This window comes from Lathamus discolor, chromosome 5 (assembly GCF_037157495.1).
Source record: "Lathamus discolor isolate bLatDis1 chromosome 5, bLatDis1.hap1, whole genome shotgun sequence".
Classification (NCBI taxonomy): Eukaryota; Metazoa; Chordata; class Aves; order Psittaciformes; family Psittacidae; genus Lathamus; species Lathamus discolor.
The window spans coordinates 14,594,111-14,611,124 of NC_088888.1; the positions used below are offsets into that span (position 1 = coordinate 14,594,111).

Sequence of the window (17,014 nt, forward strand, 5' to 3'; positions counted from 1 at the left end):
CTCTTGAATGAGGCAGGCTGCTGAAGAAATATGTAATTTCACAACACTCCAAAGTCTTTGTCAGATCCTCTCATCTGAAGACATCAAAGCAACTGAAAAATGTGGACGAGGCTAAGATGAATGTATGTGTCACTCTGACTCCCCTGGTTGGGAGGTAAGTACAGTTCAGCCTTAGAAAACAGGTATTTTTATTGCAACAGTGGTCCAGAAAATCAGTCACAATGGAACTGATCCAAAATCCATTAACATCCACACAAAATGGAAAGTTTTTTTCACTGATTTAATAAGCTTTTAATCAAATCTACTGCCTCTTCTACAATATCCATCTACTCTGATCTTTCAAAGAGAAGATTAATACAAAGGAAAGAAAAGATGTACACATTGTGATGAAGGTCATATTCACCGATCAGCTATAGCATACGCCACAGACAAAATGTTGTGTACCTCAAGTTGACATCAGGAGCAATTCAGAGTTTGAGGAGAGTATTGAATAGCAGCCTTTTAAGTACAGTAATTATAAAGTCTTTGAAACAAATACTAGCGTTGTGATTTGGGAAGCCTGAGGAATTTAATTACCTGTTCCTGATCTAATTGCTAGTGTGACTTTCACTCTATCAGATGTGAGCTGTAATTGATCTGGAAAAGTTTTGTGTGTGATAGGCTTCTGGGTTCTCCTAACTTAGTGCTTTATTTGTTTTATCAGACAACTTTCTAAGCGCAGCAGGTAACCTGGTTCAAAATGCACCTTTTTTCCTAGGACATAGGTGCTGATAAGCCCAGAAGAATGAGTCTGGAAAGGGCGGGGTTTTAATAGTTACAAAGGGCCATAAATCACTTTCTATTGCTATCTAGTATTTTAATTTTAATGGAAAGAAAAATGATTCTTTGTCTGAAATCCCAAAGACAATTTCAGGAAAACGAAGGAAATACCTCTTCAAAGAGTGGAATTCATTGCTGCAGGAAACACTGGAGTTAAATACTGTGTCTGTATTTCTACAGAACTGCAGTGGCACCACGAATAGCAACTGTAATTTCAGTGTATGGGTTCTATCCTGCATGAGTAGAGTCCTTGCAGGGTCTGGGCTTAGATCTGCAGGTTCACTGGGGCAGGAACCTGTGTTCAGAATTATCTGGACATACAATGGAAAGGGATAAAGAACACAAGTGTTGTGGGAGGCTCCAGCAAAAGTTAATGCCTCCTATCAAAATACCAAAGGGTTTTGCTACTTGGCTTAGGTAAAAACTCTCATTCTTCAGGTGCAGAAATTGCAAACATAGTTGTGATTCAGGGGTAATGCATCCCATGGTCTTCTCTCTTTTAAATTCAGCATGGCACAGAGCATGCAAAGAGCAGCAAGCTGGTCCCATTATTGGTGTCTGATTATGCGGCTGTCCCTCTTCCTATACAGCAGAAAATGGGCAAGTGCTTTCTGTCAATGGAGGAGTGCAAAGCAGGGAACGTAAGGAGGCTGTAATGTGATGCAACACAATCTGGGCCTGATCCAGAGCTCAGTGAAACCGATGGAAAGACTCATAATGAGCCTTGGTTTCTGCTCTGGAGGGAGTGTAGCTGTGCTTCATGGGGAGTCCAGGACTCACCTTCCCCAGCTTCACAGCGTGCCCTTGTCTTCACACCAGGCAGAGCCAAACCATCACGGGTTGTTTGTTATTGTTATTGTTATTTGTATTGTTATTGTGGCTATTGAAAGAAGTATTTTCACAGCAGTGAAGGTCAGATACGAATGATGACTCACTTGCACCGCAGATCTACACAAATAGCATGTGCTAAGATTACCATCTGGTATAACAATCTACATCACAAGACACCACATTTCCTGTTACCCAGGGTAAGTAAATTTCAAGCATGAGGGAAAATTTTAGCAAGTTTCCCCAAGTACCTTTGCAGAAAGAATAATGTGGCTTACACAGAGAGGGGAAGAGAAAGGGAAATTATGAGGTAAACGTTATTCCCCTCCCTCCTGCCCCCTCATCTCCCAAGAAGAAAAACATATTAAGTTTGCAGCTCTCATTTCTATCGTATTTAAAAAGTCAAATCTATGTAATGAATACCTGCCTGGAGGGAGGCCAGCAGGATGCTGAAAGCCAGTCTTTCTGGACACTGTGTGAAATGGAGGGTGTACGTTTCACTCCCTTTCTGTCTCTTTTTCTTTCATTATTTATTTAATGTCAGGACAGCAGTGTGCATGGCAAGGGCATTGGATCTAGGTGGTGCTGACAGTGCTCTCCTTTTGTACAGGGGAGCACAGCGGGGCTCATGATGAGCCCTCAAATGGGAGAAAGAGACCACTTCTGCCCTGCCACAGCCTGGCTGCAAAGGATGCATAAAAACCTGATCTCACTGGGGACACTGCTGGGGCAGCTTCCTAACCAAGGCAGAGGCAAAAGCACAGAGATGGAGAAAACTGGCATATTTCCATGGATGCCAGTGGTTGTGGCAGGACCTGACAGTCTTGTCCCAGCCAGAATGGCACTCACTAGTGTTACATCCACACAAGTGAGCAAGGGGAAAAGAGGCTTTCTGTGGCAGTGTTTCACTAACACATGTGAGGTGCTGGGGGTCATATTTACTGCCTGGTCATGTTTTCCAGTGCCACTGAATATCAGTTTTCCCTCTCCCTCCATCCTATCTGCCCTTCTGATCATGTCCACTTGAGAGGAGGCCTCATCCCAGCTGGAAGCCCAGCCCAGGGCTGAAGCTACATCTCAGGGTGAAGCTTCCACCCCATATCCTTTGTGGGCTGCCAAACAACACAGCTCCAACCTGCTATCTCACCCTCCAGCCATGGCACTGCATCCCTCTCCTCATAGGTCCAGTCACTTCCCATGAGCTGGGATGCGAGCTGGCTCCTCCTCCAAAAAGACTCCCAAAACACGTGGCTTTGGGATTTGGCAGGAGCTGAAAGAAAAGACCTGAGCTGCAGGAGGAGATAGATAAGTCTTTTCCAGACAAAACAGAGGTGAATAAAGCAAATAAATAAATAAATCTGGGCAAGCCACTGGATGCCAGAGGCGCTGTGCATGAGTGAGGTGGCTGGGAATCCCCTTTGGGATGCTGGCAAGGGTTTCTTTGGCCTGGAGGATTTAATGATGTCTTTCACTATGACTCAATGCTGTTCAGCATCAGCTGCAGAGAGACAGGCCTCTGCAAGGATGAGAGAGATTTCATCTCTTGCTCACATTTCAGCCAAAATCTAGCACTTGGGAGAAGGCTTCTTTCTTTCTACTCATTTCTTTGCATGTTAAAGGGCTGCAGCCTGCATTGTGCTGGAAATACCAGGAGACAGGGAGACGGCAGGGCAAGAAACACAGAGATAAAATGCAGAACCCTAAGTACTTTTCTTCCCCAGCCATGGGCACTCTTCCTGCCTGTCCTGCCCTGCCCTGCCCTACCCTACCCTGCCCTAGCCCAGCACATCCCTTCCAAACTTCCCATCCCAAATTCTCTGTGACTCACACATGTTTTAAGCCATCTCAGGGTCAGTGCTGATGCCTAGCCATGAGCAGACCTTCAGCCAGGATAAACTGGTGTATCTCCGTCAGAGAAGCCTGAGATTAATGTCATCTGGAGACAAAACCCTTTTAAGTGAGAAACTGTCTTGGTTTTCTCCACAGCTTTAGCTATCTACCTAGTGCAAAGGCAAAGATCATGTCTTCCTCTACACTCCGTGTATGTCAAGGGCTACTGGCAATGCCTGCAAAATAACTGCTACATTCTAAATTAGAAAAGCAGTAAGTAATGCAAAGATCACGAGTTGAAAATCCGCACAGCCTGCTTGCTTGCTATTTTAATCTATGGCATCAACATAACAAAATTAGGACCTATAGATGATGTAAGCTGGCAAACCTTTATATATCAGCTTCTGAACCTCCATGAAAACCACTGCCCAGTGATGCTGAAAGGAGAAATCTCTCATTCCACACTGGCTATTCAGTTCAAACAGCCTACAAATGCAGTGACTGCACCTCAAACTAAGTAAGAAATTGGCCTTCACACTAGAGAAAAGACTCAGTTGTTATACACCGGATGAAGAAGGCCTTCTTTTAGCACCATGTTATTCAAAGAACCTCTAGAGAGACTTCAGAGAGTGAGACACTCTCAAGAGCTACTAATAGACTCCAAGCATAGTAGTGTTCCCTGTGAAATGCAGCGCCCATTGAATATATGATGAAATAGTCTCGTGCCCCAAAGCTAGTACTACCCGAAGTTTTGCCAACAACACTTTTGTTTCTCATTCTGGTTTATCAAGGCTTGGCTCATACTTGCACTGACATAAACCAAACCTTCCTTGAAACCACTGGACTGAACTAATGCAGCAAATGAAGACTCATCATGAAGGCTCAGGATACATCAGGACAGTTTGAGCTGTGATACAGTTATGCATTACTTCACCTCTTAGTGAACTGAAGCAAAAGCTCCCAAACCCACAATCAGTTTTACATCATTTCTTTAAAGGATGATGCACAGGACACAACAAATTCGAAAAGTTTTGAAGCAGGTCACCTGCAGGGGTATTATACTTTCCTTGAGGATGAAAACTGAGGGTGAGGACAGCATTTTTATAGGTATGTTTTTAGCTTGTAAAAACATTGCCTAAAACCATCTCTGAAACCTCAGTACCAAAGTACAGATTTCATTAGCAACCCTGCAAGAATAAAACTGTGACTTCAGCACTTCTGAGTTATTCTTAACATATGAGCCATCTTCTGGAGAATCCAAACCTTTGATCAACTCTATGTGAAATACTTGTGACAGAAAGAAAAGGTTTAATGAGCCAGAGATGTCAACTATAAGCATTCAAGCCATTTTATACCCTATATAATGCACATAAACTGATACAGTTTATCAGGTATTTTATCGTTCTATAAATGTCCTAAGTTATCCTTTTTAATAGTTCAACTTTTTTTCATTTGCTTCAAAGCGTGAAAGAGAAACTCCTCTTCACATGTTCATGGTCTTTCATAGCATAATCAAAACCAATTGGGAGCAAAGCAACAGGACTGCATAGAGGCTGTACGTGTCAAATAAATGAATTTGTAAATACTTCTGTATTTTTTAGTCAAAATTTGTTGAGGTGGATTTGAGTTGGGTTTGTGCTTTTCATGATTTACTGCTTCTTTTATATTCTCCTGTCTTGACCATTGTGCTTCAGGACCTGACCCCTCATCATCAATATTAAGGAGAAACTTACCACTGACTTTGGAGAAAACCTGTTCATTGGTCAACACCTTTGGAAAATTATTTCAGACATCTTGATTGCCGATTTCTATTTTTAGGTGTCTTACAGTACCTTGGTGTTTAGAAATGCTGAGTTCCAGTTGTGAACCGCACAGCCATTATGCGACTGGAAGTAGACTTCCCACATTATCTGTTTGCATTGGTAAATCTTGATCTTTAGTCCTGGAGCTTTGCAAAGCTGTCTATCAGCAGGCTAAGAAACTCCAACCATTGGTACAATAAAGAGTGATAAAATGATTCTACTTCAGTCATTCAAAGCTCATGTAGACCAAATTCTACTTTTTGCTATTATCAGGACACTTTGATTGAGAAATAACAGGATGTTTCCCTTCTGCAATTAGATAAATGTCCTGGACCAAAAAGATGTTAAAACTTCTGAATTAACTTAGGTACTCAACCAGCAGACAGGCTGAATCCAGCTGCTTTAAATGTGCTTTCATTCCTTCACAGTCTCTGGGCCTATCTGTAATATCTTATGCTTCCATTTTGTGAGGTTTCTTGCAAAACATATTAGCCTCAGTAAGAAAACTTCAATTCCCACAGAGAATTACATTTCAAAATGATGCTCCGTGCTAGTAAGTAATATTTTTCCTGGGCTTCCACATATGGCAATATTTATCTTCAAAGTTTTCCTCTTTGGCTTGTAGGCTGGTTTGCAAACCAGATGGTCTTGTGTGGCCTAATTGTAAGATGATTTGTTGTGTGATTCAGTAGCATTGTTTATTTGTACAGTGGTTTGATGGAATTTGTAAACTGCATAATATTGTTTTACTGTGTTTTCTTTTATGAAAGAGCCACATCTTGCTCTGGCATTTGTGGCAGCGATTATAATTAAACGTGGTTCTCAAGATACTTTGATCTCTGTTTGCTTGCTGCTTTAAACTGGGAACATAAAAACACAGTATTTCTCATTTAAGTAGGGAACCAGTGCTAGATTTGAAGACTGAGTGAATACACAAAATTTTCTCTTGAAAAAAACCCAAAAACAACCAGAAATACAATTATCAAACAAATTGAACAAAAAGGATGCCAATTGAACAGTGGAAATTAGATGGCTTTTCAGCACTGTCAACTTTATGGTTTACTTGGGGCTAATGTTTTTGTCCCACTCCTAGTAAGCCTCTTTCGTACAGTTTCTGATGAGATGTCTTTGTTTTTTTGAAACAAGAGTAGTTTTGCCCTACTTCATCAATGCATATGGTTACTTGTATGGATATGAGGATTCCTTAGCTGTGAATACATTTAGGCTGCCAGCTCTATAAACAGATCTAAATTCTTTCTGGCCTTCCCACTCTGTTTCCATTGTGAAAGGTGCCTCCAGTGGTCTGTGTTACCTCTTGTGGAGGGGTAACTGTGAAAGTGACCGCAGGAAAAACTTTGGAGAATATGGCTCCAAGTTTAGGAGATTGGGAGTCTTCTGTCAGTCTGAGGAACCCAGTTTCAAACCAACCCACTTCACTCAAAGTCACATGCATGTCTCCTTGCTATTAATGGTCAATACAGCAAACTGATGGACAGAGTTCAATGCTGTACTCTTTCAAGAGATACCTACATCAGGTATAAGAAAATCAGCACCATTCACTCATGGCATTGATACAGCCATACCTCAGAAGACAAGCTGCAGAAGAAAGAGATACAAGAAAATGTTTTGTCCTTATTTAGCCCCTGGAAGTAGTTCCCTTAAAACAAATGAAAAAATTTTGGTATGGATTAGGAATTATTTTAGTACAAAGATGCTGAGTATACAACTTCTGTTAAGTGATTTACAACAACTTGGGAATAAAACAGAAGAATCAGAGTCTTCTAAACAAATTCTGTAATTATCCCAGCAGGAAATGTGCAATGATGAATTATACAGGAAGAGTCTGATCGACCTTTATTATTTCACTTTGACATTGGCTACTTTTCTTCCCGTTATACAATCACATTCTGTGACAGATTACTCTTGAAAAGATTTCAAAGAAATAGATCAAGATTCAGAGATAGACGCATACCACTGAGTAACCCAAGATCATGATGAAGCTGAAATTAGACTGATGAAGCTGTTCTCACACAGAGCATGGCCAGCCTAGGGATGCATCTTTGAGGGTTTTGTGCCTTGACAGAGATAGTCACTTCTAATGCATTTTCCTAGGCAGATCTTTGTTTGGTATAAAACCATCTCATTGTATGTTTCTGGGGATGCGGCTTATAGTTCTTGTTCTTTGTGGTCACTTTTTTTTTTTGCTAAATGAGGTTCCTTCACGCTTAGATTTTCTCTTAGGTGAGGCAGTGGCTGAACATCAAGACATGTCTGAACTCGGCTTGTCTTCAGCAGAGATCTTAAAGGGCCAACATGGCTTTATTCTCTTGTCAGATTGTCACTACTTAACAGTGAATAAAAGCCTAAATGGAACTGAGAAGTGCAGCTAAACACTCCTCTGCCTTTCCTTCCAGTTAGCTGGTGGAGAGTATTTGCACTGTGTTTTGCCCACTTATCACAGACAGAAGGGGACTGGGTTGTTTCTGGACAGGCTTGCCATTAGGACACTTCCACAGTTCATGTTACAGTTCATGCTCAGCTCATGCTACAAATATATTTATTGATTAAAAAAAAAAAAAAATCCTGGAGAGAACACTGTTAAAGCTGAAAATGGTTCAGATGTTTAGGCATTTCTTTTTCCTCAGATTCTTTTTTCTTCTCAACAAGAACCTGTAAACCTGACATTTTCATTCTTGTTTCTTAAGCATCAAAGAAACAAGAACATGACTGTTTCACTTGGGAGGCTTTTCTACTGTATATCAGAGGCCTGGGGAGAGGCCATTCTTCTGAAAAGAGCATGTTCTCCACCAAAAATGTGCAAAGAGCACAACTTCACTCTGCTTCATGCTCTGTTTCAGTTATTCTGCAGACTCAAGTAGATGTCACCACGTTAATTCAATACAGCTCATGGTCTCAAGCATTTCTTTCCAGTCAGGAACACAGGAAACTTGCTTTCATGTTTGAAATGAAAGCTGATATAATAATCTGACTGTATGACCCTGACAACCTAGAGTGCCAATGACCGAATTCTGCTCTCAAGCTGAGCTATGAGTGCGCAGCATTTCTGATTGGAGAGGATAAGGCAAATATACTTACCTGTTCTCTCAGAAGTCAAAGATACCTCAACAAAGTCTGATAAAACCTGCTGATAAATTTCTCTCTGGGCTGAATTCCAGCATCAAACATTCAGCCTGAAAACTATTTGCAAAAGCTATAAGCAACTGAAAAGGGTAGTTTCCCCTAGTTCTAGGTATATAACATACCCATGTAATAAACAGCACAAGAATTGAATCCAGCATTAAAGAATGCTATTTTCAATACTGTTGGATGAGATAAAAATGACAGCAACGCCTTGTGAAATACACCACTTTAAGTGATAAGACCAATTTCCTTCTCCAGAAAATCATCATATTCTTCATTTTTCTAGATTTCAAATATAAACTCACATGTGTGTTACAGATGCTTTCATGTAGGCTACTGCGGCAATCAACTTTGAAACACTTTACAAACACACGGGCTTTGTGTGGAGCCACCAGTAAAATGGCATGCTGAGCCTGGCTGTTCTTAGCAAAATGACTTTAAAGGCTGGTTTATGTCCCCTGTTGAAGTAGTCGTACTGGAGTAAAGCAAGGCAGCTGGGAATATGACCACTCAGTTCAACTCAGTTGCCTCCAAAAGCAATTTCCTGCATCCAGTAACACAAGTTGCAAAACCAACCTGCTATGGCTGGAGTAACTCAGAAGTGGAAGTCTCTGAAATTTCCTTTTTCCCTCCTGCAAGCCATACAGTAAGACTGCTAAGAATATAACTACTGAAGCTGTCCAGAAAGTGCAAAGATACTTAGCAAAAAGAGAGAGAGGTTTACAAATACAGAAAAAAAAAACCAGCCCACCTTGTTTTTTTAGACTGCAGTCCAATGCAAATTTTAAAGAGGTCTTTAAATTTATATGCACCTCTTAACTCTTTGCATCCACAGAAATGGACCAAGCATGAATCAATTCTTTCCTTTCTTGCTATGTGCATTCTTGCTTGCAGGTGTGTAAATGGGGTTTCCATATATGCAACCTGTGACACATATTTTTGCATATACATATCTGCTGGCTTCTGAGGACAGATGTTCCCCAGCATGGGAGAGAATCGCTGACTCATCCTACGCTGCTTATAAGGGGGAAGAAGGTCTCATCAGTAAGGTATTGTTTGAATAAGTCCATGAGGGTCTCGTGGAGACCAAGACACAATACTTTTGCATTATTTACACAATAGCCAACTGTTGAGAGTGTGTTTGAGGTTCTGCTTTGTGCCCAGCATGAAGAGCACCTGGGATATTACAGCACTGCTTTAAGGGATGTGGCACTAGCGGAACCTGGGGGTTTAATGCTTGAGATCTCCTCCTCAGTCCTTGAGATACTCGCTGAGATTTCAGCTACTTGATAGACACCATCTGTTACCACAAAGCAGTGGAGCAACTTTTAATGCTAAAGCATGAAATAGAGGCCAGAAGAGCAGTTAGAGGTGTTTTGCTACAGGAAATGTTAATTAAGGTCGTGTTAACTGCTATCTTGACTGATACTGATCTCAAAAAGTATCAGCAACTTTCAGCTATTCCTGCGTAAATTCCTCCCTCCCTAAAGAAGCTCCTATTCCAAGACAAAGGATGAGGAATGGAGACAGCCCCATGGAAGAATAGCCAAGCCCAAAGCAAAAAGTACAACAAAACCCAGTCCAGTTTTCCTGTGGTTTTATGTAGGGCCTATACTTACACTGACATAAACCTTCTGTTGTGTTCATCTCTCCTGCTTCACTTTCTGTGACCCAACTTTGTATACATCAATTGGCTATCTTTGAGACACAGGATCTGCAGTTATTCACCTCCTGTGTTATCCATCATAGCTGGATATCAATGGGAAAAAAAAAAATTCAGCTCATATTCTTATGTACAGTCTTTTGGCTTTTTTTTGTAATGGAGTGTTTCATAGAAGAAGAAGAAGAAACAACATATTTCAGAGTTTCTCCAAATCCAGCTTTTCCTCCCAAATGTTCACAAATTGATCCAGACCACCTCCTTGAGAACAGGTTACACACTGCAGAGGAATGCATAACTTGCTATGAACTGCTGAATATTTTGTCCTGTGTATTTACATTTTTCCAAAGGGGAAAAAAAGCAGTTTTTTCCGGATAAAGATATTTTCTGCTTTTGATGGATGAAATTAGTCTGCATATCTTTGAGACTGCCAACAATTTTACACTAGCAACTGGAATGAAGCCACCAATTCGTTAAATGGGTTCCATCAGATGGCAAAAACCCCATCACATAGTCCCATAATGCTATTCTTTTAATCACTGAAGAAGGTGACCTAAGGAGTGGTGACCATTACTGGTTCTCTGGGAATAAATGTGACTGTAGGGACACTTTGACTGTCTCTGACTGCCATTATTATGAATGCCAATTATATTTATACAACTTTGTGCTTTGGAAAAAAAGAAATACAAGACTATTCTGTGAGACTTGCATGTAGCATGCTCAAAGCTATTCAAGTGCAAGAACTTCTGGCATGTTAAGCTCAGAGCCTTACACACCCCAGCAGTGAATCTGAAGATTAAAGTTTGGTTACGAACCAGTGGCAGGGATTGGACCCAACTGAATTGTATAGAAGTGTTTCAGGTTTGAACACTACATCAGAGCCCCAGACACTGGATTTTCAACTTGGTAAAACATATACTCACACGCTGACATTTTGGTTTGATCCCTCGCTAGTTAGCTGGACCAAATAGTTTGTAAGAACTCCTTTCAGTCATGGTGTACTTCACTGAACAAAAAGTGAAGTACATGTACTTCATGTACACTTTGCATGTACTATAATCAGGTCCCATTTGCCATTTGTCTCTTCCTTTTTCCCTTTCTTGTGGCAAATGTTTTTGCTGTGAGTTGCATGGATCTTTTAATTGGGACCTGCCTACAATACCTGCAAACAGTGCCAAGACCCAGAGATCAGTGATCACTGACCCTTCCTCCATTCCTGCCATCATCCTGGTTTGGAACTACTACACCACATTCAAAGGAAATATTTGTTTCTTGGACCACCATATGTTTTAAGAAAGGTTTATACCCCAGGGATTCTGTATTAGATTCCAGCAGGTTACTTCATTAAATGAGCATATCAAATTTGATTGGGATTTCTCATCAGCTTTCTGTTCCATTTAATTTTATTTTTATACAGATGAAGAAATTACTGTTACACCCATACTCACTGACAAGCCAACTACATTACTTCACATCTACTTTATAACCACATATAATTACATAACCTCTTGGTTTATTTTCTTCCAGAACTCATGGCTCCTCATAGAATCTCTTCCGTCTGATCTAAGAGGCAGAATTTGGCCTAAAAAAAGGTTTTCAAGACATTTACATGGTTTGGGCTTTTTCCTATATATTCCACATTTATTAACCACAATTTGATTCAAACAGAGCAGCAAGGGCTTCACTGATACAAGTCTGGAGAGGCTGTGTTAGCAAAACAAAAGGGCGAGCCCAGCATCAAAATATTCTGCATAAATCTCACTATTGTGGGAGAGCTTCCATCTTTTCAGCCCCACGCTGTAAAACCTCTCTTAGCACACTGTGTTCCCTCCACTTTTTTCCTCTTTAGTTACAAGGCACCACAACCACTTTCCCATATAGAATTTCCAATCAACATTCATCCTCAAACCCTCCTGGTCTTCAGGAAATTGCAGAAATTAAGCAGAAATTAAGCAGAAATTAGTACTGCAAAGTATTCTGACTTCACTGCATAAGGGCTACCTGGGATAAGAATGGGGCTGGCATATTATACCTATGCCAAAGCACATGTCTGGGTATACAAAATACATAGGATGAAAACTGGTATCTGTCCATTTTTATAGGACCATAGTTTTGTGCTAGTACAACCCCACTGAAATCAATTAAGGCAGGTTACTGCAAGGCTGGAGTGTATCTATCTTATCTGTATTCATCACAGATAAGATTGTTTTTAATGCTTAACACAAGTTGCATCCTTAAAACATATTCACAGGCCACGCAGTCCATTTGTTATAATTTATCACAATAACATGAAACAATCTGGCATAAACATATTCTTTCATTTATGCCAAGAAATGGTATGCACCCCTTAGAATCCAGAGAAGGCACCAGAAAGTGCAGATGTTCACCCCTTTTCATCATCAGTCCCTGGTCTGGAAGCATTTTTATGTATAATGTTATTAACTTTTAAAGTAATGATTCAATCCTGCAGACCTTCCCCCATCAGTTTTGTTTGTTTAAGTGACCTGAGATGCAGAAAGTCTGATAAAGAAAAGCTGCAATACCAGGTTGCTCCAAGCCCTGTCTAGCCTGGCCTCGAACACTGCCGAGGATGGGGCAGCCACAGCTTCTCTGAGCAACCTATGCCAGTGTTTCACCACCCTCATAGCGAAGAATTTCTTCCTTATGCCTAATCTGAATCTACCCAGTCAGGTTAAAACCATTTCCCCTTGTCCTGTCACTACATGCCCTTGTACAAAGTCCCTCTCCAGATTTCTTGTAGGCTCCCTTTAGGTATTGGATGGCTGCTATAAGGTCATGAAACATATGACCTTCTCACTTCCCAGAGCACTACAAACATAAGGAAGATCCTCTGCCAGAGAGGAAAGACCCACATACTGGTGCCTATAGCAATAGGGGAATGCCAGCATGGTTCTGGTGAGAGATCAGGCACAGCAGGGCAGTGGGGTAGCATCACTCCTGCCCAGGGCAATAACCAGTCCTGCACACACATGGGACAGCGGAGGCTGCTCAGATCAGTCAAGCAGAAGCCACTTCTTGTCTATAGACCAACACATATACTGCAGTGGCTGAGGGGGAAGCAATCCTCAAGAGCAGATGTGATTCACGCTCACCCTGGATGACTGTTCTTCATCTCAGCCTGTGCTGGACCACGCCAAGGTCGCACACACTAAAATCACACACTTAATCAGGCTTTGCAGGGATTAAGCTGGGCCAGAGCTGCAGAATCGCCTATGCCAGAACACTACCATATGAAAGCAACACCAGCGTGTAATTGAAATAATTTATTTACCACTAGAGCACCACAAAAACAGACATACAATGTGTTAAAATACAGAGTAATCGATCACCAAAGTACAACACAGCTGTCCTTTAAGTTCCTTGGGTTTTTTCTCCTTTAGACCATGCCAACCATACAATGGTATTCATGCTAAACACATAAAAAAGGCTGTCCTACCCCACCCAGCTAAGTGCTAAGATTCCCTCTCAGCTCTAGTCAACCCCTTGGATCCCATCTTTCCAGGTACTCAACATTGCCCACCAGTTCTCAGGGACTTTGCTTAGACAGTGGCAGTTCTTCATGGTAAAGCCCCTACCACAAAGCCCTGTTGCAGATCCATCTCAATATCATCCAAGGGGAGTAACATCAAACCTGAGTGGTGCTTAGGACTCACATTAACCAACTCTGTAGAGGGGAGTTTCACCCATGAGTTCTGCACATTGTAGGATCAGGCCTAGCATCCTTGGTAATTAAAGGGAAATACATGCCTAATGAACAAAAAAATCAAACAAAAAGTAGGAGCTTTATAATAGAGTATTTCAAATACCATCAGTGCATTTTGAGGAAAAAAAAAAAAGTAGTAAAAAGTATTTGCTCTTGGGGCAATGACTTGGAGAAATAAAAGTTTTATACTTAAATTTAGAGCAAAACTCTAAGCCCAAACCGAAATTTTCAGCTGCGTCCAGCGCATAGTGAGTATAGTTGGACAACTACGCTATCTCCTATTCCACTTTTTCAGGCTTCAAAACTTGTTTCGAGCTGCATTCCCATCACAGGGAATTGCAAAAACATCTTTATGTTCTGTAAAACGCGTTCATCCTTGTCTCCTTTCCTGTCCAACAAAAATACAGTTCTTGTACTGAACCTGATAAAACTAATTTTGCTGCCGTATCCAGCAAAATCCAGAGTATTTCCTACCCTGAGGAGTTTCACTGAGTTCAGTGCATCTTCTCACTGGAGTAAGTTTGGCTCAAGCAAGTGTTAGCAGGACAGATTTTTTCACTTGTTCATCTCAACTCACTAAATAAATCAGAAGTCTAACATACCTCCTCCTCTGCGCTGAGTCAACGGGTGGGATTAGATCATCTGTGGGGCTATGTTTCCATCTAAGCCATAAGCACAGGCTCTCCTGAAGTCCCAAGGAGCCGCGTGTATGCAAGCTACTGCGGTCCTTCAGCTTTGCATCAGTGTTCTGCTGAAGCCAAATAACATTGCACTTCTCAAAACTGGAGCTGACAACATCAAGCTCAGGAACGTCCTCCTGACACCGCTCGGGTCAATGACAGAAAAAGTCCTCATCCAAGTAGTATGTTTCTAACATGGTTTTCCAGCTCTGCTGTGCAAAAACCGTTTGTCATGTGAAATGAACTGGATGTGCCTTTTTCAAGATGTTTTGTGCTAATTTAGGTTGGAGCTTTTTTTAAACGAACTTTACACATGTAACTTTTTATTTCTTTTTTGTTTTTTTACTCCTTCTATATTATTTAAACCTGTGTAACAACCAAATCCTGGGAACCCCAAGTTCCTTTTTTATTATTTTTTAAAAGAAGCTTTAATGTGAACTCAATTGAAAAACAAAAATTGGCAAACTTGCAAAAATCACGGGTCTGATCCTGCAAATCCTCACACACACACACACACCAATAGCCTATAGAGGCCTGCCGTGCCAAGTTAAAGGCAAATCTCTGTTCCCTGCAGCAGGAGCAGGATCAGTCCCACAGACTAACTGCAGGGACAAGTCCCTGCTGTGTGCAAGGCCAAGGACACAGCCTCTGACCACAAGCTGATAGCAGCATAGCTGCACCAAGACGCTTCCTACCAGCCTTCTGCACAGTGGTGAATGTCATTCCCTGCAAGGTTTCATCTCGCTTCAGCCAGACTGGGACATCTCTTCTTGCAACATCTTGCTCCCTGCCCATCTGTTTGAATGTCTATAGCCGAAATGAAATAAGAAGATCAAGGAATACGAACCGCATTGTGATTCTAAGTGTTATAAATGGGAACAACTGAGGAAGGAGGGGAAGGGGGGAGAGGGGAGAGATTGCTTTAATCCATCCTTTTTATAAAACAGAAAAACAAATGGAGTCAGGTAGCTTATGTCATAATGATGAACAATATACAAAGCACATGGATAGCAATTACTATAAAACATGTATTTGTAGTGCAAGTCAAAATATAGGGACTCTACTTATACTGGCCAGCTAGAGGGAAACACATGATTCTGAGTGATCAGAAAGAGCCCCAAATTCAAATTCAAACTCATGAGAGCTGACAGTATTACAGAGTACAAAAATACGGTGAAAATTTACACATTACACATAAAGTACTTGTTTTTTTAATAGTTTACAAATAGAGATCTACAGATATGTTTCCAATTAAGCTGGCTTTTACTACCCACCTATTGTAATACTCTAGGTATGGTTACATATACCAAAAGAACAAAAAAAATCCCATAGCATAGCTATACAGCAACATATTAAGGTCTGAAGATTAGACCAGTACATGTTAAATATTTCACTGGTTTACTAAACTGACATTTTAAATCATTTACAGTAAAAAAAAATCTTATAGACTTGTTTTTGAGACTGAAACAGAGTGTCCTTTATTAGTAAATTATTCAGTATTTAAAACAAGGGTTTGAGACCTTACAAGAAGCCTCTCTAGGCAGCTGGCATGGAAAATAAGGTATTTTAAAGGCAGAGTTTCTCAATAATGTAATAACTGATTTCTATTTTAATGGAACTAAACTAACCATTACTTTTCTGATTTGTTTGAGCTCGTGTTCCTTTAGGCTTTAGCACGCATTTCTGGCAGTTTATTTGGTCTCCACTTTGTCCTCATTGGCTGGTTTTCTTTTTTTCCAATGGTGATACTGAAATGTTCGATAGTTTTTACACACAAATAAATAATGCACTGTTAACTCTACAACTAAGAGGAATGGGTAGGATGCCTATTGCGTAACAATACAGAGAGATCAAGTAAGGCACGGGACAGATACAGCAACTCCACTTCATGGGATTTTCCTGTTTTTTTTCCTTTCACATAGTAACACTAACAAATTTCTTCCAGTGTTTATTTTTTGAAGGTTTCTTTTTTTTTCTTTAACTTTGCTTCTTGTCTATCTCACACTATGTGTAGGTGAAATGTAGGATAAAGGCCTTCAACGTTTTGCTTCGGATGCCAGTTTAAAAACAAAAACAAAACAAACTTTCAAACAGTTCAGTCTAGTACCACTTTTTTTCTTCTTTTTTTTTTTTGTTTTTTTGTTTTTTTTCTTTTGAACACTGATGAACCTGGGTTTTCATTTGTCTTTCTTTCCTTCTCGTTCCCTCTTTCTTTTTTTCCTTGGTTATAATACACACGTCACACTGTTTCAGGGGTATTCTTTAGCTGCACTTGCAAGACTTTACGATCATGTTGGACAGCTGTTCGATTTTGGGTGTTTTGCCAATGTAGTAGAGGATGGTGAGGGGTTCCAAATCCTGGGACACACAGCACGGAGAGGCAGAAGCTTCTGGATTTATGGTGTTATACAAGCTGAGTACCTAGGAGAAAGGAAAACAGAGAGATTTAAGACAGCTACCTCATGCGTTCCCACCACTGAGGAGCAAATTCCTTTCTGCAGTGCTTCCTCCCACAGCGCCTGAGAGAAAT

At 40.7% G+C, this 17,014-nt stretch overlaps 1 protein-coding gene across 1 annotated transcript in view; it reads right to left on the reverse strand.

Moving 5' to 3' along the window:
* Positions 1-13,349: 13,349 nt before the first annotated feature.
* TGFB2 (transforming growth factor beta 2) overlaps positions 13,350-17,014 on the reverse strand; it is a 65,065-nt gene continuing 61,400 nt past the window's right edge. Inside the window, exon 7 of the mRNA XM_065679861.1 lies at positions 13,350-16,905. Coding sequence (XP_065535933.1) covers positions 16,747-16,905 — 159 coding nt within the window. The 3' untranslated portion in view covers positions 13,350-16,746. The remainder of the gene's footprint in view (positions 16,906-17,014) is intronic.